General features: G+C 48.1%; 9 protein-coding genes across 9 annotated transcripts in view, besides 2 other annotated features; 6 read left to right on the top strand and 3 right to left on the bottom strand.

The window, feature by feature from the left end:
* Nucleotides 1-494: 494 nt before the first annotated feature.
* UA08_05620 (hypothetical protein) lies at nucleotides 495-2117 on the bottom strand (the record flags this gene model as incomplete). Its single annotated transcript, XM_020267910.1, has 1 exon — nucleotides 495-2117. The coding sequence occupies one exon, from the start codon at nucleotides 2115-2117 to the stop codon at nucleotides 495-497; it is 1623 nt and encodes a 540-aa protein (XP_020118945.1).
* Nucleotides 2118-3199: 1082 nt separating this feature from the next.
* Nucleotides 3200-3296: a repeat region (Identified by RepeatMasker using a combination of RepBase library and repeat library created with RepeatScout).
* Nucleotides 3297-3335: 39 nt separating this feature from the next.
* Nucleotides 3336-4770, bottom strand: UA08_05619 (hypothetical protein; the record flags this gene model as incomplete). Its single annotated transcript, XM_020267909.1, has 4 exons — nucleotides 3336-3498; nucleotides 3551-3900; nucleotides 3964-4476; nucleotides 4534-4770. 4 exons carry the CDS (start codon nucleotides 4768-4770, stop codon nucleotides 3336-3338), a joined length of 1263 nt encoding a protein of 420 aa, XP_020118946.1.
* A 797-nt stretch (nucleotides 4771-5567) lies between these two features.
* Nucleotides 5568-5618: a repeat region (Identified by RepeatMasker using a combination of RepBase library and repeat library created with RepeatScout).
* A 387-nt stretch (nucleotides 5619-6005) lies between these two features.
* Nucleotides 6006-6635, top strand: UA08_05618 (hypothetical protein; the record flags this gene model as incomplete). The annotated part of the gene is made up of 1 exon (XM_020267908.1): nucleotides 6006-6635. The coding sequence occupies one exon, from the start codon at nucleotides 6006-6008 to the stop codon at nucleotides 6633-6635; it is 630 nt and encodes a 209-aa protein (XP_020118943.1).
* A 489-nt stretch (nucleotides 6636-7124) lies between these two features.
* Nucleotides 7125-8735, top strand: UA08_05617 (hypothetical protein; the record flags this gene model as incomplete). Its single annotated transcript, XM_020267907.1, has 2 exons — nucleotides 7125-7622; nucleotides 7698-8735. The coding sequence occupies 2 exons, from the start codon at nucleotides 7125-7127 to the stop codon at nucleotides 8733-8735; spliced, it is 1536 nt and encodes a 511-aa protein (XP_020118944.1).
* A 366-nt stretch (nucleotides 8736-9101) lies between these two features.
* On the top strand, nucleotides 9102-11242 carry UA08_05616 (putative T-complex protein 1 subunit eta; the record flags this gene model as incomplete). The annotated part of the gene is made up of 7 exons (XM_020267905.1): nucleotides 9102-9147; nucleotides 9215-9381; nucleotides 9443-9779; nucleotides 9842-10214; nucleotides 10291-10952; nucleotides 11024-11123; nucleotides 11221-11242. 7 exons carry the CDS (start codon nucleotides 9102-9104, stop codon nucleotides 11240-11242), a joined length of 1707 nt encoding a protein of 568 aa, XP_020118967.1.
* Nucleotides 11243-11932: 690 nt separating this feature from the next.
* On the top strand, nucleotides 11933-13713 carry UA08_05615 (Metacaspase-1A; the record flags this gene model as incomplete). The annotated part of the gene is made up of 6 exons (XM_020267904.1): nucleotides 11933-12021; nucleotides 12100-12247; nucleotides 12319-12409; nucleotides 12526-12864; nucleotides 12924-13532; nucleotides 13688-13713. 6 exons carry the CDS (start codon nucleotides 11933-11935, stop codon nucleotides 13711-13713), a joined length of 1302 nt encoding a protein of 433 aa, XP_020118966.1.
* A 745-nt stretch (nucleotides 13714-14458) lies between these two features.
* Nucleotides 14459-15722, bottom strand: UA08_05614 (hypothetical protein; the record flags this gene model as incomplete). The annotated part of the gene is made up of 3 exons (XM_020267903.1): nucleotides 14459-15213; nucleotides 15272-15408; nucleotides 15469-15722. 3 exons carry the CDS (start codon nucleotides 15720-15722, stop codon nucleotides 14459-14461), a joined length of 1146 nt encoding a protein of 381 aa, XP_020119185.1.
* Nucleotides 15723-16022: 300 nt separating this feature from the next.
* UA08_05613 (hypothetical protein) lies at nucleotides 16023-18444 on the top strand (the record flags this gene model as incomplete). Its single annotated transcript, XM_020267902.1, has 8 exons — nucleotides 16023-16089; nucleotides 16145-16232; nucleotides 16308-16383; nucleotides 16461-16754; nucleotides 16812-17084; nucleotides 17136-17514; nucleotides 17584-18164; nucleotides 18244-18444. The coding sequence occupies 8 exons, from the start codon at nucleotides 16023-16025 to the stop codon at nucleotides 18442-18444; spliced, it is 1959 nt and encodes a 652-aa protein (XP_020119184.1).
* A 4418-nt stretch (nucleotides 18445-22862) lies between these two features.
* UA08_05612 (hypothetical protein) overlaps nucleotides 22863-22967 on the top strand; it is a gene marked incomplete at both ends in the record, with an annotated part of 1392 nt that continues 1287 nt past the window's right edge. Inside the window, one exon of the mRNA XM_020267901.1 lies at nucleotides 22863-22936. Coding sequence (XP_020119183.1) covers nucleotides 22863-22936 — 74 coding nt within the window. The remainder of the gene's footprint in view (nucleotides 22937-22967) is intronic.

The following is a 22967-nucleotide window of genomic DNA, read 5'->3' as shown; positions in this document are numbered from 1 at the left end:
GACAGGGTTGTCAATATTCAGTAAAGCCTTAAACATTGGAAGCATGTCTGTTTCTTGATACCTGTTTATATTATCAGTGGAACGGGAGAGGGTTCATCCAAGTCATGCCAGCGACTGTACTTATATTCTTTCATAGAAAAATACGCGCTTGTCCGTAATGCTTTGGAGGATCTTTGTTATCAACCTGCTACGCTTTATGAAGAGGCATGCCCTAGACAATGGTCTAAAAATTTAATCTTCTTCTTCTGATCTTTACTTACCATCGAGGCCGAGTATCAAATATGAATCTCCAATATCCGAGCCCGATCTTGGAACTATCCGATACAATCCTTCATTCGTGAAGATAATTTGATATCTATCGAAACCTGCATGTCGTTCAACATGGGTGCAACTCCCATGAACATGTTCATCATTGGTACATGCAACGTTGAGCGTGGAATAAACGTGTCTAATTCCTAGGATGAGGACTCGACTTTCTATCTATACGAATAAACCTATTCCTGACATAGACTACCACCAAACAACAACTGATTCGTGTTGGGACCATTAACCACAAAGCCAAAAAGTCCGAGTTGCTGCAAGGACGATTCTATGAATCGACCATCTTCCAACTCATGGCCATCGTTACTCGTTGACTCTAGTTCCATCTTGCGCAAGCGAGCTTTTATGACAGCACACGTCTCTGCCCACGCGCAAACCTGGCCTGTTAGCCCCTCTCCAAAACTGTATGGTCGGTCTGGCGCGCGGAAGTCAAAGGAGGTTTTGATATCAACCTCTTGACTGTATGGGGGTGATTCGCGGGCAACCATCATGAACGGGAGAGCACGAGAGAGGAAAAAATCACTATCCAGAGGAGCGCTCCCTTTCAAAAGCTCGGATTTATCTTCAAGAGCTGCGATCCCTCTCTGCTTTGCTTGCTGCTGGTAACCAACGTTATACTCATATATATTGTGCAAGTATAGCAAAGGCCATGCGTTTCCTGTATGTCCATGGCAAAAGCTCGCCCCCTTTGACAAAAGCCCCTCTTGCCAGATCTTCTCCGTGCCCAAGCGCAGCGCAAGCTCCCATTCAGGTCTCCAGAATCGTTCTAAAAGCGACGTATTCTGGTAGACTGTATTCAGCAGAATAAGCAATCCCGGAGGCCCATGACATAGCTGAACAAAGGGCGAAGTCTTCAACGGTGCAGCTGGACGTTCCGGGATACACATGGGGAAATGACCTTCATGTTCGATACATACTCGGCAGAGACCAGTCACAGTTTCTGCAACCAACTCGAGTTGATCGTCGTTCAAATGGGATGAAAGCAGCATTGTCAAAATGCCCGTGGTACCATGCACTGCACCAAGTGCATAATAGCCTTCCATCCATTGGTACATCAGAGGCATCGCGTCTTTAGCGCCATATAGCTTCACAAAATCTTGCGACCCTTGTTTGCCAGCGGAAATAATCGCGTCAACGAGCTTCGGAACACACTCTAGAGCCGGTTCCAAATGCACTAGTACTAACTGCCTTGTCTTTTCCGTCAAGCAATGCTTTTCTATGGTGAGGATTGCCCACAATAGCCCTGCTCGACCGAATAATACTTCGTCACCACCTATAGGGTTGTACCCTGGAAATGGAACAACGTGTCCGTGAAGCGTTGCATTCTGGACTGCTTTGTTAAAAACTGTGAAATCGTCGGCCAAGTCGGGTACGTCTTGTGCAAGTCGTAAATTGTGGTTTTCGCAGAGAGCCAGAATCCGCATCAGAACTGCGCCCAGGGCGGATCCAATTGGGGACATGCGGCCATCAACAAGATCAATATTTGCCGTCGGTGTGGACATTATCAAGTCAAAGGCTATTTTGCTGTAAGACTTGTTGTCTTCGTGATCCGTTGTCTGTTGAAGGCATGATTTCTGGCGTTCTAGTCGGAGGAGAGTGAGAATGATGCCTGGTATTCCGCTGTAGATGTTGCCGTAGGAACTTGGGTCTGTTGGACGCTGGACGTTCTTGCTGATGATGTCTACACCGTTTTTGATTGCCAGTTGCAGCTCTTTCAGGATCAGAGAGAGGTTCTCTTTGGTTATGTCTGTTGGCTGCAGGGTGTTTGGATAGAACTGTGGGCGGGCTGACTCCATGTTTCCGACTCTGAACCGGTCTAGCTCAGTAGCTTGAATATAATGTTATCGTTGACTGAGATTTTGTTGAGGATTATAGAGGTATCAGGGACTATATAGAAGTGTTCGTATTGATCCTCAGGAGTTGGGCTGAAAAATCCCCCGCCTCTCGATACTACCGGCGGAGCTGCATGTTGCCTGCAGTCATGGTCAGATTTCTAATTGGATTTGCATATCTCCACCGCTGCCACAAAACTCTGACTATCGATCCATGCAAGGACGCTGCGTAGACCCTGTTTTGCCGCCGTGAGCCGTGAGCTATGTAATGCAGTCCGAGTCGAATGCTGATGGGGCATCTGGCGGAACTCCGCCAGCCCCCCCTTTTTTTTAATCTCCTCGACACCATACAAGTCAACTTGTAATCGGACATATCAATCAAGTGCCGCCTAGATTCTAAGATTACAAGTGTATCTATGGTCGGAGACAGAATTTTCGCCTCTCAGCCGGTACTGAGAGGATGTACTTAGCTGCAATCGTTGGTTTTTACGAGTTCGTCGTGGATTGGCTTCTATCTTCCACACTCGTCTTTCTGGATGCTCAAGTTTGCGTCTCTCACGCCAGTCTTCCAGTGACTGGCTTGGTTGAGCGGTTATGTGGTTGTTGCCGTCATCACTCATCGCAACTGTGTCGTGGCCGCTACTTTGTTCAGTTATTTCAACAGACTTGGCAATACTGCTGCTCAAGGATTGCTTTTTCATCTTCGGTTTTATATCAACCAGTTTCGTGTTGCCACTGACGGTATCTTGGTTTGCTTGGCTTTCTTGACACAAAGGCCGCTTGTCAGTTTCTTAAGGTCTCTTCTTGAGGGCAGAGAAACAATGAGGCAGCAGATTGATGGATTGACTACCTGGAGGTCTCACGAGGAGGGAGATGCTTAACCTAGAAGAAACCGCAGGGCTCTGCCTGCTAAGAGAATCTCATCTTCTCTTTCCTGTTGACTTCGCTCCTCCGACAAGCTTTGTTCTCTAGATCATATTCTTTGTGCCATGAAGGTTTTGTTGCAAGTGCTTTGACCTGATCGGTTGGTATTAATGAATTTACGAACTATTATCTCCCTTGATCTCAGTGCCTTGATAATGTACTAGTATTGACTGGTTCGGAAATGAGGGAACGACTCTCTAGAATGCCATTTCCAGAAGAGCGTTAGTCTCACAAAACAACGCCAGTGCATTAAAATCGCTAATCATCAAAGACAAACTCCAAGATGGAGAGTACGCTCCCTTCTGGCCGCGAGACAGAGCGCAGTTTAAGCCGGCTGTCGGCGTCAGAACATAGCTTCACCCAGTCTGCGAGCGGCCGCTCGCGAGCATTGAAAGTAGTCATCATTTCCATATCCATGATCCTGTACAACCAGTTAGAGCTGCATCAGTGAGCGGAACTTGGTCTTCGCATACCTCGAAATCCGCTCTTCAATTGTGGGCAATGTGTTGGGTTCCGCAAGTACACCGTCATTGATAATCAGGCGAGATCCGTTCTTCATTGCAGGAACCAAGCTCTTCACTATCTGCTGGCTGATTGCATCAGGATGATCGTGCAGAATGAATCTGAGAAGGTATATGTCCGCAGAAACCGGCTGTGGTGTGAAAAAATCGTGTTCTTGGAATGTAAACCGGGATTCAAGTTCATGTGGAAGCGATTTCTTTCCCTGGTCTATAACAGTCGAGAGGTCCTGGACTATAAAGGTAGCATTCGGAGCTTTCTTTTCTGCAATAGCAATGGACGCGTGTCCGGTTGAGCCACCGACCTATATATAACAGCAAATCGTTGTTAATGTTGTGCCGCGGGACGTCTAGAGCCATCAGCTTACATCGACAACAGTTGCTTCTCCAACAGCTTCCCACTTGTATCCGTCTACCAGGTGCTGGACACCATAGCCTTCAGTGGAGGTCATCTCAATCATGGTGTTGGCGAATCGCCGCTCACGGCTGGGGAATCTGGCGAGATGGGTGAACATGGGTTCATCCGTGTTGAAAGCTATGCCATAAGCTGACTCATTTGGCTTCTGGCTATTACCATACTTTTGGTGTGCCTCCACGAGTTTCGCAGAGGCCGGGTAAGACTCGTCGCACGTGTAGCCAACCCAGTCATTCAGCGATTTTGATCGGACCAGCAGTGCCGATACCGAAGTATGAGCTACTAGACCGGGCTCTGGCTCACGGAAAATCCGGTTGGTCATGGCATAGCGCAAGACTCGTTTGAGCAGGTCTTCATCGACGCCGGTTCGCTTCGCTATCTCTGCAAAGGAGATCGTGCCATCTAGCGGCACGGCTTCGGCGATTTTGAAATGGTGGAGCCATCGGAGACTGGACATATCATGATGCTAGATGTCATCAGATCGGGTTGAGAAGTACCCTAAATTGGACCTGTCTCATCATACCCTGCATGAAAACCAGCGCAAATACTCGGCGGGGCTAATCAGTAACTCTGTAATGGCCTGCGATGCATCTAGCAGCTGCCGGCGCGCGGCGAGGATCTCCTCGGTGGCTGGAGGAAATGCAGTCGGTGCATCGACATCGAATGAGGGCTGTGAATGGCCGTTGGCGTCGATGAAGTTGTCGATTAGTTTCGCTGTTTTGGTGATTTGGGCAGCCAAATCTACGAGGGGATGCGCCATGTTTTGACGTCTGAGACTGCCAAGTCAAAGCACAGTGTGTAGAAAAGAATAGAGACAAGTCTTCTGGGTATGAGCCAACTAGTCAATTGTAACAAGTTAGGATTGCATTCGTAGTTCCTTGGTAGGCCAACTGGGACAAGCCGGGTGTTAAATGTATAGTAGTATGTACTATTGCTATCAGACTAGTAACTATGATCACCTGGGCAGACACCAGGCTAAGACGTCGGGCACTTCTTAGTACCTGATAGGAAAATAACCTATAACCAGGTATATATGCTGTCTTATACTCTGCAATTCCTTATTGCACCTTGGTAGTCACTTACATTGGCTTGAACGCAACTGTTTTAGTAGAGAAGATGGAATAAGAATATATATATATATATATGAAACCTTAATCGTCGAAATCCTCATCACACATACCGCCAATAAATCCGACAATGTTCCCAGCAGCTACCTAGTTAGAGCACCTAGGTAGGTATAATTTAGCTGACCATTAAGCAGAGTAAGGGGAAGAGATCTGTACTTACAATGAGTGCCTCTGGGTGTTACCTAGGTAACTAAGGCCTGGCAGATTGGTATCTTCTGTTCCGTAACAATATTATACTATGAAAAGCCTCGTCTTTGCCTTTAGCAATCCGGAGCTGACGACTGTTCAGCTCGTCGCATTTCCTCTTCGTTGATTTATGACCATGCAAGTCACCCATTGTATGTGACAAGTGTAAATTGGCGAAATGAAACAAAGCAGTTGTGTAGGTAAACGTCCCATAGTCGGAAGTGACAAGGGAGAATTACACCAAAAAAGCACCATTAAGGGGTCATTTCTAGGTGGCTTGATGTTTAGATATTCCCTGGTACTAAAAAGCTAATCAAAGAGATATCTGAACCTGCCTCGAATTTACTGTTCAATCCTTTATTCTCACTGTTTACAATCTTCAAATGAGATGCCTCGGCTACCAAGTGGATTCACGATGCTACTCTTTGGATAAAAGGTCCTGATGTAAACACACATATCTGCTGGACCTTTTCAGAGAAATCTCCTTGCTAAACCCAAGGCTTGTGTCTAGTTATAGAGACGAGGATTTCCTGTCCTTGAGGTCCCTCACGCTTCTCGCTGGAACTTATCAAGCTTATTACCAGGCACTCCTCCCTGCTAGCAATCCAACAGCCTTCCTACCTAGTTGAATATTGTTTCCAGTGACAATACAGATATCTTACCCTCATACACTATCGCCGCCATGCCTACCAGTTTTCTCGCCTTTCCGGGTGAAATTCGGTGGAAGATCTACAAGCACCTCTTGGTGCTCGACGTACCCATTGAGCCCTATGTGTGCAGGTCTCTTAGGCTACGACGCAGGCTGAGGATTCTCCGCACGAACAAGAAGGTCTACCGCGAAGCCAGCAAGCTGTTCTATTCCCGGAACCGCTTCGCCTTTGTCAACTGCGCTCCTGACTGGATCAGCCTATTTCTGAAACAAATCGGCTGCACAAACGCAAGCTATATCCAAGACATCTGTTTGCCTACCCTTCATATTAGCTACGATAAGAAGCGAAACGTCGCTCTTGCAGACGACGAGGATCGTGCGCTCAGATACATTCGAAGCTACTGCACCGACTTGAGGACAATTAGAACGGCCCTTTACAGCATGGATTACATGTATCATAAGTCTAGGGAAGTGGGGGGTTTCAATGCAATGCTGGAGATTTTATCTGCTCGCTTCAGAGGGATTAAACCCCTTCGAAAGATCGTTGGCGAGGTTCACCGGAACAACCCTTTCTTCAAGGATATGACGCGCGTCATGAGGCACCACGGATGGAAAGTCAAGCTATTGGCGCAATCCCAGTACCGGGGCACTACGTTTGAGTAGTGGAGGCATGGCGAATAGCACGATATTGGCCGAAAGAGCGATTTTGATATTGAAGAAGGATGCATTTGTTTAGCGTGCTTTCGTATAGAAGAACAGAATTGATGCCTTAGAAGTTAGCTAGTGCTGCCTGACACAGGGCCCAATCCCAAAGTAGACAAGCGGCACGGGGCGAGTCACATGACAGCGGTACGGCATTTTCTCCGCTGCGTTCAGATTGTTCCGGACTGCAGACTACGGCGCGTTCTTCTGAGAACTCAAGAAGCAAGTCACGGCGCAAGGCTAGCCCTAACTTGCCCCCCCCCCCTTTCTGGTAAATACTAAACGGCCCTTTGCTTTTATTTTTTCTTTTCTCTCTTTCTCCCAGCCCATGCATCGCGCTCCCAGCCTCTTGTGCGAAGCCAATCATTCAGTCTGACTCTGGACTAATGTGAAACCAACCCAGTCCCGTGACCATCCTTGCCCACGGCGGGCAAGGGCCACAGGTCAGCCATGCCAGCCGTTCATGAGGACCCGGACGCCCCGGTGATAGCAAGCCCGAGGGAGCTTCCTGGAGCGATATGCCCTCGCCAGGTCACCCTGAGAGACCGGGTGACGGTCGCGACTCTCGTGCCGTTCTCCTCGGCGGCCGAGGTGCCTCATTCTCTGCTCAGCTATCTCCTGGATCAGCTCAATAAGGAGATCGAGAAGGGCAACACGTATACTATGATGGATCCCATCCCGCTCGACAAATTCGGACCGTATTGGTTCTCGAATTTCGGAGCTGTCATGCTGCTGGGTGACATACAAGACGTACATGATGTTCAGATCATGGACCAGAGGCGGACGGACTGGACAAAGATATGTCTTGGGAGCTTCAATATCAGGCCGAATTATCCGGGCCGGAGTAGCCATGTCTGCAATGGGACTTTTCTGGTTACTGATGCGTCCCGTAACAGGGGTGTGGGTCGATTGATGGGAGAAGGCTACCTTGAATGGGCCCCAAGACTGGTTCGTGCAACACATCTAGCAGGATGAACTTTTTTTTTTTTCCTTTCTTTCTTTTTCTTACCGTTACTTCCACAGGGCTATACGTATTCAGTGTTCAATCTTGTGTATGAGAATAATGTAGCTTCATGCCGGATTTGGGATTCGTTGGGGTTTAAGCGTATTGGCAAGGTTCCGGGCGCCGGAAATCTTCGCTCTCATCCAGACCAGCTAGTTGACGGAATTATATATGGACGTGATCTGAGCCTCGAAGGCGAGGACTCCGTTACTCAGGAGAGGTTTGATAAGATCCGGTATTATCTGAAGCATTCTAAATACCCTCGAGGTGCTGATCGCGCCGAGAAAAGCCGACTAAGGAGCGCAGCAACACATTATAAACTTGTTGGCGGTGGAGGCGATGGAGAACCTGAAAGGCTGATGCTTAAGGATAAAGAGGTTGTTTCGGACCCTCAGCAACAATATGAGATAGCACGCCAGGTGCATCTCCAACAACACGGCGGCATCAACAAAACCACAGCCACGGTAGCAGTGAAATACCATTGGGTCCGCATTAAAGAGACAGTAAGCCGAGTTATTCGCGATTGTCCCAAGTGCAAAGAGACCTCCAAGGTTCCGCCTGTCCTGAACGGAGCCCGGACTGCAGAAGCGCCGCCCAATATCAAGTCCAGTAATGAAATAGAAACCACCACACCGAACGGCATGATTGCACACACCGATCATTTGATGACGGATGCTTCTACGCATCATGCGCACTCAAGTCCCTTTACGCAGACGCATCCTCCAATTGCAGACGATGGCATGTCCGACTATACACATTTGCCGCTTGATCCGCAAATCATTGATATGAACACCCATCTACCCCGATTCCAACATCACCACAACATTGCTGCTCCGTACGAGCAGAACCACGGACTGCCGCATGAGGTGTTTGAGGAAGAACTGAGGGCCCACGGGTCCAGCGATTATCAAGCGATGGTGAATGACGAGTCGGACTCGGAGGCCCTGCAGCGAGATGCCCTGAACTTGGTGAATACGCAGCTGAGTGATTCGCAAAATGAGCAGGAGATGCTTTCTCGATATGTGGAGCGGTCCGACGATGACATTGACTTTACCTGAGGCGGTTGTTCCGTTCTTGTATTCTATTAATTTGCCATGGGAGAAATCGGTTTACAATTTTACATAGACTAGCGATTCATAATCCATACCAGTAGTGTTCCTGAAGTATTTCTCTTTCTCGAAGCGTACACTACTACGGGATAATCTCATTGGCCGGCGGCTGACCGCCTGCGGAGCTCCATCAGAATTTTGGGTGACCAAGCAGTAGCAGCATTTTGATGCGACCCCGCGGTAGCCAGAACAACAACAAGGTCTTGTCCACGGCTTTCGATCCTGGGAATTTATTTTCCTTGTCCGTGCAAAGGATTTATTTATACGGACCTTTCTTTCTGTTGTTTTCCTCTTATTCATCCTGACGCACGAACCATGGCCTTCGCCGGCCAAACACCCACAATCATTGTGTTGAAGGAGGGTGTGTGATATCCCCCCTTTTCCTCTTAGCATCTTCATGGCAAGGAAACTCACGGTGTTGGGGCTAGGGACGGATGCTTCCCAGGGAAAGGGCCAGATCATTTCGAATATCAATGCTTGCGTCGCTGTGCAGTCCACCATCAAGAGCACGCTGGGTCCATACGGCGGTGATCTACTGCTTGTCGACTCCAACGGCAAGCAAACAATCACCAACGATGGCGCAACTGTGATGAAGGTGAAGATCCATCATCCCCTTTTATTTTTTGTTCTGCCAAAAACTAACGCTGTGTTATCAGCTCCTCGACATAGTCCACCCCGCCGCCCGCATTCTTACCGATATTGCTCGCTCGCAAGATGCCGAAGTTGGCGATGGAACGACGTCGGTTGTTGTTTTGGCTGGTGAAATATTGAAAGAAGTCCGAGACTCGGTTGAGCAGGGAGTCAGCACCCAGACTATTATCAAGGGCCTTCGACGGGCAAGTGCCATGGCCGTCAACAAAATCAAGGAAATTGCGGTCGACATGTTGGAAGCTTCGGGCAGTGAAGAGAAGAAGATTGAGACTCTGAGACGTCTAGCCGGTACAGCGATGAACAGCAAGCTTATCAAAAGGAACTCGGATTTCTTCACCAAGAGTAGGCAAACCCAGTTCGGTTTATAGAAAACAAACGAGTCTCTAACGGAATTCTTTTTCTAGTGGTCGTCGATGCCGTCTTGTCTCTCGATCAGGATGATCTGAATGAAAAGCTGATTGGCGTTAAAAAGGTTCATGGTGGTGCTCTCCAGGATTCGCTCTTTGTGGACGGTGTCGCCTTTAAGAAGACCTTCTCCTACGCCGGTTTCGAGCAGCAGCCCAAGTCGTTCAAGAACCCTAAGATTGTCTGCTTAAACGTTGAGCTGGAGCTGAAGAGTGAGAAAGACAACGCTGAAGTTCGAGTTGAACAAGTATCTGAATACCAGGCTATTGTGGATGCGGAGTGGCAGATTATCTACAACAAGTTGGAGGCTCTATACAAGACTGGCGCTAAGGTTGTGCTCAGCAAGCTACCTATTGGTGATTTGGCTACACAGTATGTGATCTATTTCCTTCTCTCTCTTCTCTTTCTCTCGGTATTTCCGTTGTATAACTTACGCTCGCTACTATAGGTACTTTGCCGATCGTGATATTTTCTGCGCAGGCCGTGTTGCTTCTGAGGATCTCGAACGTGTCTGCCAGGCCACCGGTGCCTCTGTGCAATCTACATGCTCTGACATCCAGGACCGTCATCTCGGAACATGCGGCTCGTTCGAGGAGCGACAAATCGGTGGAGAGCGTTTCAATTTCTTCTCACAGTGCCCTGCTGCCAAGACATGTACTCTTGTCTTGCGTGGTGGTGCCGAACAATTCATTGCCGAAGTCGAGCGAAGCTTGCACGACGCTATCATGATTGTCAAGCGAGCCATCCGCAACCCAACAATTGTTGCAGGCGGTGGTGCCTGCGAGATGGAATTGTCAGGCTACCTCCATGGCTTTGCGGATCGCAACGTTCCCCACAAGCAGCAGGCTGTCGTTAAGGCGTTCGCCAAGGCCCTGGAAGTCATCCCGCGACAACTGTGTGACAACGGTGGCTTTGATGCCACTGATATCCTCAACCGGTTGCGTACCGAGCACCGAAAAGGCAACGTCTGGGCCGGCGTGGACTTTGACCATGAAGGTATCCGGAATAATATGGAGGCTTTTGTATGGGAGCCCAGCTTGGTGAAGGTCAATGCCATCCAAGCCGCCGTCGAAGCTGCTTGCCTGATCTTGAGCGTTGACGAGACAATCAGTATGCTTTTCTTTCCCCTCTTCTTCAGATTTCCGCTTGTGTTTGTATGACTAACTCTTGACTTTCCGCAGAAAACGAAGAATCTGCTCAACCCCAGGCTCCGCAAAGGGGTCTGCCGCCCGGCGCCGCTCAACGCGCTCTTCGTGGACGTGGCCGAGGCATGCCTAGACGGTAAAATAGGAGACTCGCAAAAAAAAAGTAGTTTTACGGACTGGATGCATGTAATATGTTCTTTTGTTCTGAAATAAATACATAATGATATTTATAGATTATCAGCATCCATGAGTTGATACCTACGTTTTGCTGCCTGGGGCATCGCCTAAATATGCCGGTTCTGTATACACTAGTAGTTTGGGCACATGCCGAAATCTGCAATAGTCTATACACGTATGTGGATATAATATGGACATACATTTATGAACAGTAGAGCCATCTCCCAAGAGTAATCGAGGAGCAAACCAGCCGGAATTCAAAATAAATACATAGTGTATTACATACATCAACAAGGGGCGCAGCTTGAAGAGTTTGACGTATGAGTGTGGAGTCTGACATGTGAGGTTCAGCTGTGGCTGGCCGAGATCTGGGCTCGTATTGTCACCGCAATACCGGTACCCAGCAAAAATACCCACAGCTAAATAGTCGCTTACCGGACTTCGCCGTCGGCCCGCGCGATGGACCAACCACAGCCCGCCCTGCCCGTGCAGATCGCGATCGATAATACTGCGGCTGTATCCGTACCGTAATTACCAATACACCGCCCGTGCTCCCCCCCCGGTCGTGGTGTGGCAACTCCCCCACTCCGCGCGTTCGTAATTACGATTTTCCCTAACTAAATTATCGATCGGGGGTTCATCAGAATTCCATCAACGACAAAGAACCTTTTTTTTTTCCCCCTTTCCCTTTTCTCCTCTTCCATTCCGACATCCCTTTCCCACATTTCGCGGGCGCCACCTCTCGCCGCCTAGATACTTTTACGCGAAATGTCCTATTATCCGCCTCAGTATGGCGGCTACCCGCCGCCGCAATACCCTCCTCCCAATGGTTACGGCCCTCCGCCACAGGCCTACCCGTGAGTTTGCTTGCTGTTTTGTGCTATGTTTATGTTTATGTCAAGAAAGAAAGTTTTAGGGCTGACGTATCGTGATAGGCCGCCGCAAAACTATGCCGGCTATCCTGGTCAAGGCCAGCAGCAGCCTTACCAGCACCATCACCATCACACCCACCACGCTCATCAGGGCAGCTATGGCTATCAGCAAACGCCATCGCCTCAGTCTTATAACAATGGTGGATACGACGTATGTTGATATATGCGTGTTCTATTCGCACTGGCCTAACTGAAGAAAACATGCTAATTTCAACTGCGTAGCGACCTCCTCCTCAGGCACCTGGCTATGGCCCTCCGCCCTCATCACATTCCCCCATTCCGCCCACCCACGGCGCTGGATACGGCAGGCAAGGTTCGTCTGAACTTAGTTTTCTCGCATTTTACCCTTTTCTTTTCTTTCTTTTTTTTTTTTTAACAATTCCTTGGATTTCAAGAAGGCAAACTGGCTAACTTGACCGTCAACTATAGGTCCTGCACCCCCGCCTAATGAAGCTGTTGCGTTCGGTCAAGGAGCCCCGCAAGGCTACAACTTTCGATACTCGCAATGTACTGGCAAGAGAAAGGCGCTGTTGATTGGAATCAACTACTTTGGTCAAAAGGGTCAGCTGCGTGGATGCATCAATGACGTTAAGAATATGTCTTCATACCTGAATCAGGCCTTTGGCTATGCACGAGAAGATATGGTTCTTCTTACAGACGACCAGCAAAACCCCATGAGCCAGCCGACCAAGGCGAATATACTGCGAGCAATGCACTGGTTGGTCAAGGACGCTCAGCCGAACGATTCTTTGTTTTTCCACTACTCAGGTTAGTTGTACATCGTTGCCGCAGTCATGGATGTTTTTTTAACGAATTTCTCTCGTCAGGACATGGTGGCCAGACTCCTGATTTGGACGGCGACGAAGACGACGGATACGACGAGGTCATCTACCCGGTGGATTTCCGAGCTGCTGGACACATTGTAGACGACGAAATGCATCGCATCATGGTCAAGCCGCTGCAGCCCGGCGTCAGACTTACAGCCATCTTCGACTCGTGCCACTCTGGATCCGCTCTGGATCTACCATACATCTACTCCACCCAAGGCGTGCTCAAGGAGCCCAACCTGGCCAAGGAAGCTGGCGCCGGCTTACTCAGCATTGTTTCGTCTTATGCACGCGGCGATATGGGCAGCATGGTCTCGTCCGCAATGGGCCTGATCAAAAAGGCTACCAAGGGAGACTCGGCATACGAGAAGACACGTCAGACAAAAACCAGTCCTGCAGATGTCATCATGTGGTCCGGCAGCAAGGATGAGCAGACGAGTCAAGACGCCACGATCAACGGCCAGGCTACCGGCGCCATGTCCTGGGCCTTTATAAATGCTCTCAAGAGGAACCCGCACCAGAGCTACGTTCAGCTACTCAACAGTATCCGCGACGAACTTGCTGCAAAATATACCCAGAAGCCTCAGTTGAGCTGCAGTCATCCAATTGGTACGATAACTACCTAGAATTATTTCTCTCGCGTCCCCATCATCAGTGCCAAATATTCAATATCCGGCGCTGTCTTTTTTTTTTTTTTTGTCTCTCTTCTGCTTTACCGTCTTCAGCAATCATCCATCATCATCTACTAACGAAATAATGAACAGATACCAACCTTCTTTACGTCATGTAAATATGTGTTCCTTGCCAAACGAAAGAAGATTCAAAGGGGCATGATCTTGATTATTTGTAATTTTTTTACATTACTGGCGTCTTTTATTTTATATATTTTTTTTTTTTTTTTCGATTTTCATGCGGGTTATCGGTTTGTCGGTTTGCATTGATTTTCTTATCTCTCATCATGTTCTGCATGCGACCTCGTCGTTATGATATGGTATGGTATGGTATGGTATTGCTTGGAATGGATAGTGATTTTTATTGCGAGGGAATTCATTAATAATAAGCAAAATGGGTTTGTCTGTGTGTTATTTTCATCGCCTTTTTAGTGGTTGCAATCCATATTATTTTTTCTCGATGTTTATTATATTAACCCTACGTACTTTGACGTGGTTGTAGTTCCTTTCTGAGATCTGCTTGAGGAGAGACGCATCATCTTTGAGTTTCGTCTATGAGGTATAAGGCACACCTTCATGGATAGCACGCCGGCATGAATGTACGGAAGACTCTGAAAAGCAGAATGACGATATGTCTCTAAATGCTTTGGATAGTGACATTGCTATCACTTTCGGGCGAAGGTGACTCGTCATATGAGCCAATTCTCTTAGCAGACTGCGCCAGACTGGGCACTGACGTCTGGTGCAGAGTGACACCTAGAAGCTAGAATAGTCGAGAAGTGCATGCTTTGAGAGACAGATCCCGGTTGCATGTTCATGATATTTTCGGAAATATGGTCATTCAAACAAATCTCGATCATTAAATCACCACTTCTTCGGCGCAGAGATGACGGTCCGCGAAAACGAAGCAGTTAAAGAATCATTCACACTGCGCTGCTCCTTTGCCAAAATCCCCGTCCGATCCGTCACGGGAGTCGCGTTGATGATATTGTCAAAGGCTTCGTCGTCGTCCCCGTCGCTGCCTTCGGCGGAACCAGACTCGGAATCCGAATCAATAGGTAAATGCTGTTCTTCTGGCCGCGGGATTTTCGCTGGCTGGTCATGCGAAGAAGATGATTGCGTGGGATTCTGGAAGCTTTTCGAGTTGAGAATCTTTCGTCGGATTTCGGCCATTTCTTCTTCGTCGTCTTCGTCGTCTGAAATTGCGAAAGGGTCTTTGTCTTCTTCTTCTTCTTCTTCTTCATTCTCGCCATCTTCGCCTTCATCTTCATCGTCCTCGGAATCTGGCACCTCGAGGCGGTTTGTGTTGCCTCGTTCCCACATATCGTTTGCTCCGCCAGCGTCTCGTTCGGCACGGCTTTCATTATACTCGCGCTCGATCTTGGTGAGCCATTCTTCCTCTGTCTTCTTGATCTCTTCTTCGCTCGAACATGCGGCATATCGTTTCAGTAGCTGAGAGTTGATTTTTATGAATGCTTCGCCGTATGAGAAGTGTTTCAGCACTTCTTCTGCCCAATCCTCGTGCCCGCATATATAGAAGCAAGCCGCTAACGCTTCGACGCAGTTTAATCGCCACGGGCGGCCGTAGTTGACAGAATTCGCTGCGATGAGGTATGGCACTGTCAAGTCGTAGTCAGTAGAGGTAACTTGAGCTGTTCTTTCGTACATTGCACATACATAATCTTTCACATTTGCCTCCAATACGAGACCATGGGATTTCCTTGACACGCACCCACGAACACTCCACCACTGCAGCGCCGTATTGTTCGAGAGTATCTCTGTCTGCGGGAGAAAGTACACGTTTTGCATTTGGTCTGTGAGCCAATGCCCGTTAGCTCTCCTTATTCCTCATCAGCAAGAAAGATAATTCATACGAAATGATAACTCCGGGGTGTTTGTGCCCAATCGAAAGCTCCCTCATCAAGCCAAACTGTATGAGTCTCTTCCCTGAGCAGCGCTTCGGGTCACAGTGCCCAAAATCCCAGCAAGCGGCCTTGAACGGCGGCCTTGTTGCGCCGCCCTCTGCATCGTTGTTCTCGTCAGCGCCGCGGGGTGAAGGTCGGTGGCGGGGTGGTCCTCCTGCTCGCTTTCCGCCTCTGGAGAAGTTGTCTTTCTTGTGTCGGACCATGCTGGTGAGACTGAGACTGATAATAATCGCAATCAAGTGGGATCAAGGCGACCAGAGAGATATGTCGAGGTCAGATGTCCAGGAAGGCGAGCGGTCTTGAAATCTTTTGGTCTGGCTGACGGAAGGTAGCCGCACCACGCCGCGCCTAAAAGCTCCACCGTTGCTCACAGCATTGAACACCCGCAACTGTCCATAACTACTCCGTTACGAAAGACAAGCGACCACTGTCTTTCTGTATCTTCTGTCTATATTGCATCTACTGCCCCTTCCTTCTCCAAGCTGGAGGCTGCTTCAGCACGCATGGCGGCGAGGGACCGGTTCGGTTCTTTTGCTGACCCGTCGTTAACACCGCTGCAGCGAGCGATACGTATGGCGCATCTGTCTCTGAAATCGCCTTCTTCCCAAAACTAACCTGGGTGCAGAGAATGCCTGCGAGCCAACCAATTACGAACCGAACCTTGCATTGAATCTCGAGGTCGCCGACTTGATAAACCAGAAGAAGGGCAATGCGTGAGTGGGGGTTCTGCGGCTTGATAATGATGATGTTGATATTCAAACTAACATGCGCATGTTGTGTCTCTGCAGCCCTCGCGAAGCTGCCATTGCGATCGTTCATTTAATCAACTCTCGAAACCAAAATGTCGCTCTTTTGGCATTGGCGGTGCGTTCATCACTACCTACACAATACACCAAACATATGATGGAGGATGAACACGGATCCAGCTGACGCTCGCCTAGCTTCTCGATATATGTGTAAAAAACTGCGGATACCCGTTCCATCTCCAGATAAGCACCAAGGAGTTCCTCAATGAGTTGGTGCGTCGGTTCCCGGAGCGGCCGCCCCTACGGCCGTCGCGGGTTCAGTATCGAATACTCGAGTCGATCGAGGAATGGCGCCAAACGATCTGTCAGACTTCACGATACAAGGAGGATCTGGGCTTTATCAGAGATATGCATCGCCTTTTACTCTATAAAGGGTATAGCTTTCCGGAAGTGCGACATGAAGATGCAGCAGTCTTGAACCCGAGCGACGTAAGAGGATATCTCGGTCCGAGAGTATATGTATTACAATGCTAATGCTGGGTTTAGGCGCTCCGCTCAGCAGAGGAAATGGAGGAAGAAGAGAGGGCAGCACAGTCCGCGAAACTCCAGGAACTTATTCGGCGAGGCACGCCGCAGGACCTGCAGGAAGCGAACCGTTTAATGAAAGTCATGGCTGGATACGACACAAGGAATAAGACTGATTACAGGGCCAAGGCTGCCGAGGAAGTCTCACATGTTCAGCAGAAAGCCAAGATCCTGGAAGAAATGCTGCAGAGCATCAAGCCAGGCGATACGATAGCTGCGGAAGATGTGTTTGAGGTATGCTTTATTCTCTTACATTCAGTATCATAGTTGCTAAGGTATGTATAGGAACTGGCAAATGCCCTTCAAAGCGCGCATCCGAAAATCCAAAAGATGTGCGAGGAAGAGTCGGACGATCACGAGGCGGTTGAGAAGCTCAAGCAGATCAACGATAGTATTCACCGGACTATAGAAAGATATAAATTGGTCAAGACAGGCGACTTTGAAGGTGCTTCTAGGATACCTAAGGGAACATTGGGTACAACGACAGGAGTCGGCAAGAATGCAAACAACGAGCTATCATTGATAGATTTTGATCCTGAGCCGAGTCCCAGTGTACAAAACCAGCAACAACAACAACAACAAGCAACAAGCTCCTTGGAGGATGACCTGATTGGACTGTCTTTCCAGGACAAATCTACTCCTGGTCCTGTCAACTTGGGCTTTGGTAAGCAAGCCCCATTGATTTACCATAAATATACATGACAAGCCGTGGTTATACTAACACCAAACTTAGATGCTCCCATTACTACAACATCTTCAGGCTTCCCGCCTGTCCCTCCCGCTCAGGTGCAAGTGTCTTCTGGCACTGGCTTTCAGAGAAACTACGATATCCTTTCTTCTCTTTCAGGATCTCAACCCGGTTCGCAGTCATCTACACCAGCACCTACCGTATCGCAACAGGCCAAACCTACATCTCCTCCGCCAGCTATCGACCCATTTGCCGCACTAATTTCAGCGAGCCCCAGAGCCTCAACTCCAATTACTGGTAACCAGAAAGCCTCTTCGTCTATACCATCATCGACTCTTTTAGATCTTGCAGGGGGCTCGCCATCATCCGCCCGTCCACAACCCAGTGCTAGTGCTGTGGCTACCGCTGGATCAGCCGATGACGAATGGAGCTTTGCATCTTCATTGCCGGCAGAAAATGTATTGCCAGCAACAAACAGAGTGCGCGTCCTAAACTCTTTGTTGGCGGTTGATTTCGAGGTTCGACGGAAACCCGGCGAGCCTCGCACCATCCAAATAATGGCTCTGTTTTCAAACAAGAGCAGTCAGCCATTAGCGGAGCTTCATTTCCAAGTTGCTGTTGAGCGGGTGAGCTTTTTTTTTCTTTCCTTGATCTTTCAGTTTTACCCTTTTTATGACAATTGACTAACATACATGCTCATCCAAGGCATACCATCTACGCCTCAACCCGCAAACCGGCAGGGATATCTCCCCACTCCAGTCCGCCGGAGTCAAGCAAGAAATGTCAATTGAGAATGTTGACCCTGGCAAGGGCAATTCCGTCAAGATACGGTTCAAAGTATCGTACAGAATCGGTGGGCAGGCTAAAGAGGAACAGGGGATGGTGCCAGCATTGGGTATTTCGTGATGTAACCTTCTTCCTTCCTCTTCTTCTTCTTCTTCTCTCTCGCTTTCTTGAACCTTTCTGGTTCCATGGCTCTGTCCATCAAATCTGCCTATTGTCGATTGGATTGTGTTAGCCTTTGATATTTGTTCTTTTTTTGGTTTTTGTCAGGTTGAGTAACACGACGAAATAAAGATCTTGCATATCTCTCATCTTTCTTGTCCTTTGTAACAAATATTGGGGTACATATATTAAACAATTTTGCTTGCTGCATTGTGTGCTCTTCTAGGGTTCCTCAGACCGCATTCGGCAGTACAATGACCATAATAGTGTTACTTCTTCTTTGTTCTTGGAATGCATCCAGGAACAGATCTAATTGACTTCAAAGGTACCTCGCAACACCCACGCTCTCTACCGCGCTTTTCTCGTTGTTATACACCACGCCTTTGTATTCCTCGGCTTCATATTCTTCTCCCCAGCTTTCTCCGAAATCAAAGAATTCAATGGCACAACGTACATATCTTGCCATTGCATGGAGCTTGCAGAAGTCCAAAAGTTCTTCAGTCATCTCGAAAGCTCTTTCTCTTATTCTCAGCGGACCTTCGAGAGAACAAGACAGAAACTTTCTTTTTCTAGCAAAAAAGACCACCACCTTATAATTAAATAGATTTAAATTCTACTAGAAGATATATTGACTCGAAAGAAGAAAACACTTATTAATTGTCTACTACTTGTTGTAGTAGTGGGCTAAAAGAAAAAAATCAAAGCCAGCGGCGGGGATCACCCACAATCTTGTGATAACGCATCAGACAGCTGCATGATATTAGCATTTATTATCTTTCATCTATGGGAGAGGGAGAACAACAAGTCATACGCCTTGCCATTAGGCCATGCCGGCGTCGTTGAAGACGTCCGAAGAATCTCTCAAGGCTCGTAAATTCTCTTCTTTTGTTGTTGTTGCTGCTGCTGTTTTTAACCCCAGCTCTAGCTACCTTCGAGGTGCATCACAAACAAGACAATCCTCTAGTAGGTGTTCAAATAACATGGGATATGACCTCTGCCTTCCAAGACCTGGTTGAAGAAGTCACTGCAACTGGAAGCCATTGGGACAAACATCGCTCATTGATAAATTGTGAAACACTGCTTAGAGGTAGGGAAGCTGTCCTATGTGCCCCGGAATAATGTTGGTAGAAGTAATGTTTCATTCCAGAGCCACTATATCATATTTGACATGTATGCAGAATATAGAAACAAGAATCCTAATTCCAATGTACTACCTAGGGGATTCCATACAGGCCACTAAGTAGATGGCCTTTTACTGTTCTGGGAATACAGACTACCAGAACAGTATTCGCTGTCATCTGAGCTCAAGCACAGCATTCATCAACCGAAAGCGTGGCAAGGTCAAGGCAGGCAGTAATGATTACTGGGCAATTGAACAAGAAATGCAGGCTCTACTCTAGCTCATGGTGATTTACCGGGTATCTAGAACCTCTCATTGATATTTCAGAAAAATTGAGTGAGGATTTCTTATTGACGGTCCAATATTTACCCAGAGAAAAGAAGTAAAAAGTGGGCAAGATGTTGCGAGTAACCCGGAGAGGTAAATATTTTACAGATATCTGGAGCCCGAGCATTCTGGTTCAGCAACTTGGGGCTTATACCCACCTCAACCCTACTCCTTTAGGCAATATTCAGGCAACAACCCGAAGGCAATTCAATTTGCCATCATGTTTCCCATTTACGTATATGGCACTACCTTCCTCCTTTGGTCAATATGGATGTATATTCTAACCGGATGAAATATTTCTTTGGCTCGTACGAATTTCATGTCCGTATCATATTTCTCCTCGGGGATGGATGTATGTACCTTGATGGTTTTGCCACTGAAGAGTTTTCCAAGGTAGGTCCTTCGGGTTATGGTATGGAGAACGGAAAGGCCGATGGGGTTATGCTCTAGGGCTAGTAGGAATAGCAGGTATAGATATGTAGGTATGATTGCCTAAGTACTGAACTGGCTAGGCACAATAGGTCCGGCAAAATGGAAGAGAGAAGCAAGAGAGTGAGATACATAGACCCTCCATACGTACGTATAAATTAGGGCTTATCAATATTTAGGCTAGCCTGGCTTGAACATGTATTCGTTCCACACAATATCTTAGTACGTATCTGACGACCAACTAGATTCTGGTAGAATGGAAACGTTTCCCGCATTTCCCGTCATTCCTGTATATAGCGTATTTAGCTATGATCTATGATCGTCGGCAGTTTGATTGGCGGACTCCAGCGCGCCGGCTCGCATGGTAGTGCGGAGAGATTTTATATGCTAACCTTTTGCCACAGTCCGTGAAATTTATCCCGAGAAAGGGGAAACGAAATTTCTCGGTTCGGTCATTCCCGACGAGTAATACGTCTGTGCACTGTGATGGCTATTGGATTTCTGGGGTTGTGGCTCAGCTCCGAAAATCTGATACCGAAGTTAAGCGCTATCAGAATCAGCTGGTGCAAGGTGGAGAACTAGGTGGCAAAACATTCGATATCTGATGGTTGAACGTGGATATGCGATTTTCAGCCTCGGCAGCAGCCTCGTATTTTTCAGTATCTTGTGGGGAGTAGATGTGTCCTTTTAATATGCTAGATTTATTGCTAGCTCTGTGAGTGTATGGCAGGATTCATGGTGTTATACTTGGCGTTGCGTTCGTTCGGCCTCGGGGCAGTTTTGGAGAAAAGCTTCTTTGAATGCTATTGGTGACATTGTGCTGAATAGACGAGCCAACATCCCCAAGTACATTAAAAAGATCCTCGGCTATCGTTTCCGCCATTCCTATTATGTGTTCATATACTTACTACCTTTGTATAAGTGTATGTACATGTGATGTGCAACTAACCACATATAACGAATGCTGCTTCATGTCTATGACCGAAGAATCACCGACACTAAAGCATCGTCTGACAACGAGTATAGTTACCTGCAAATCGAGTTTAGCGCATAGCATGAGTAGCCACTGCCACAGTGGACGATTGACAACGTACTTTTGTGAGGCTATTAAAGTACACCGGTGTCAAAAAGAGCAACTGTCTCGCCAATCGGAGCTGAGGAGGTTTTCGTGCTTAGCTTTTCCAATGTTTGCTTTCCTTTCTCTTTTCACAGGCCGTTGCATCGTGCAGTGTTGCACAGTTGCAACCTGCCCCTGCAGGAGATCTGACCAGATTGACTGCGAGCGATGGTCTAGGCGGGCCTGGCCGCGAACGTCAATCAGCCAGGATATTTTCCGTTCATGTACATCTTATCATTATTGTACATCGTACAGTATAGATTGCAGGAGTGGAGTCGCTTCGCTTGGATGTGGTCTGGGCACTGTGAGTGGGTCGAGTGGGCACGAGGGGATTGGCTAGTACTGACCCGTCGTAATTGCTATATGACTAGGCTCGAATAGGACTAGATCCGATCAAACGGGTTGCAGCACGGACATTCCTGAGGTCTTAGTGCCGCCAAGCCGCGCTAGGTCAAACCCCGACCGGGTACATCTGCCTCAGGCTCTAATTCGGTTCAGCCAATCACAGGCATGAGCCGCGGTACGTAGCAACGGTAGCACGAAGTACTAAGCCTCATCCGGCGTAGGCCTGGCGTTTTCGTCCTCTTAGCTGCCTCAGGCTCACTCGTCGAATCTTCCGTACCGTGGATTGGAGCCAGGTAGTGCCTCCTGCTCGCTACCTGTGAAACGAGGTGAATCTTGCCTATCTGGATACTAGATAGTGCGCTGTATATTCAGTACATACAGTAGGTGCTTACTCCGGTTGAGTGTTGGCATTCTATCGGTCCTGTTTGTTGCCCCTCGTTCTTCAATCTAACAGCCATAGCAAGAGATACACTGAAGAAGTTAAGAGCATAACTAGATAGCACCTTGCCGTATTTTGCAACTCCATTCTAGCACGGTGGTTGTCATTCCCATGGAACGTAAAGCGGGTAACCGTTGCTGCCAGCCTGTGGAATTGGCTCGTATACTAGGTCGTGCGGTAGTGCGTAGTGGCCTCCCAGGCAGTAGTAGCTCCCCATGGGTTCAAGCTAGGCAGTTCCAGCGATCAGATGCAGATGCCAGCTAGTGACAGCTCCTGCCCCGCCGTTGCCTCTACGATTTCTACCTCCAAGGGTTCTCGACCCAGGCCGTCGCCTTCTCGCTAGAGAGCCCTGGATCCCCAGCTCCATCAAGCTTCTCCTTCACAGGAGATCCCCATCTTTTGGTCTGATCCTACTTTGCCCCTCTTCGTGGTCTATAACTACCGTCTGAGCGAGCCAGGAGAAATCTGTTTCCTCTCAATCAAAGACCTTATATTAGTATCTTGTGTTTCTCTTTCTACAGATTTGCTATTATTATACTCATCTCTGTGTTTCTTTTATACATACATTCCCTTATTTGATCGAGCTCTTAGCTCAGGCCACCATGGGGTCCTTAGGTGCCGATCTCGACTTTGAGGTCAATCCTGTTCAGCGGTCCAAGGAGGAAAATCAAGAACGGTAAGACATCAGAACCCCCCCCCCCCCCCCC

This window comes from Talaromyces atroroseus (genome assembly GCF_001907595.1).
Source record: "Talaromyces atroroseus strain IBT 11181 chromosome Unknown scaffold_7, whole genome shotgun sequence".
Taxonomy (NCBI): domain Eukaryota; kingdom Fungi; phylum Ascomycota; class Eurotiomycetes; order Eurotiales; family Trichocomaceae; genus Talaromyces; species Talaromyces atroroseus.
Note: the sequence above shows the minus strand (reverse complement) of the source record. Positions and strands in the feature narration are given on the sequence as shown.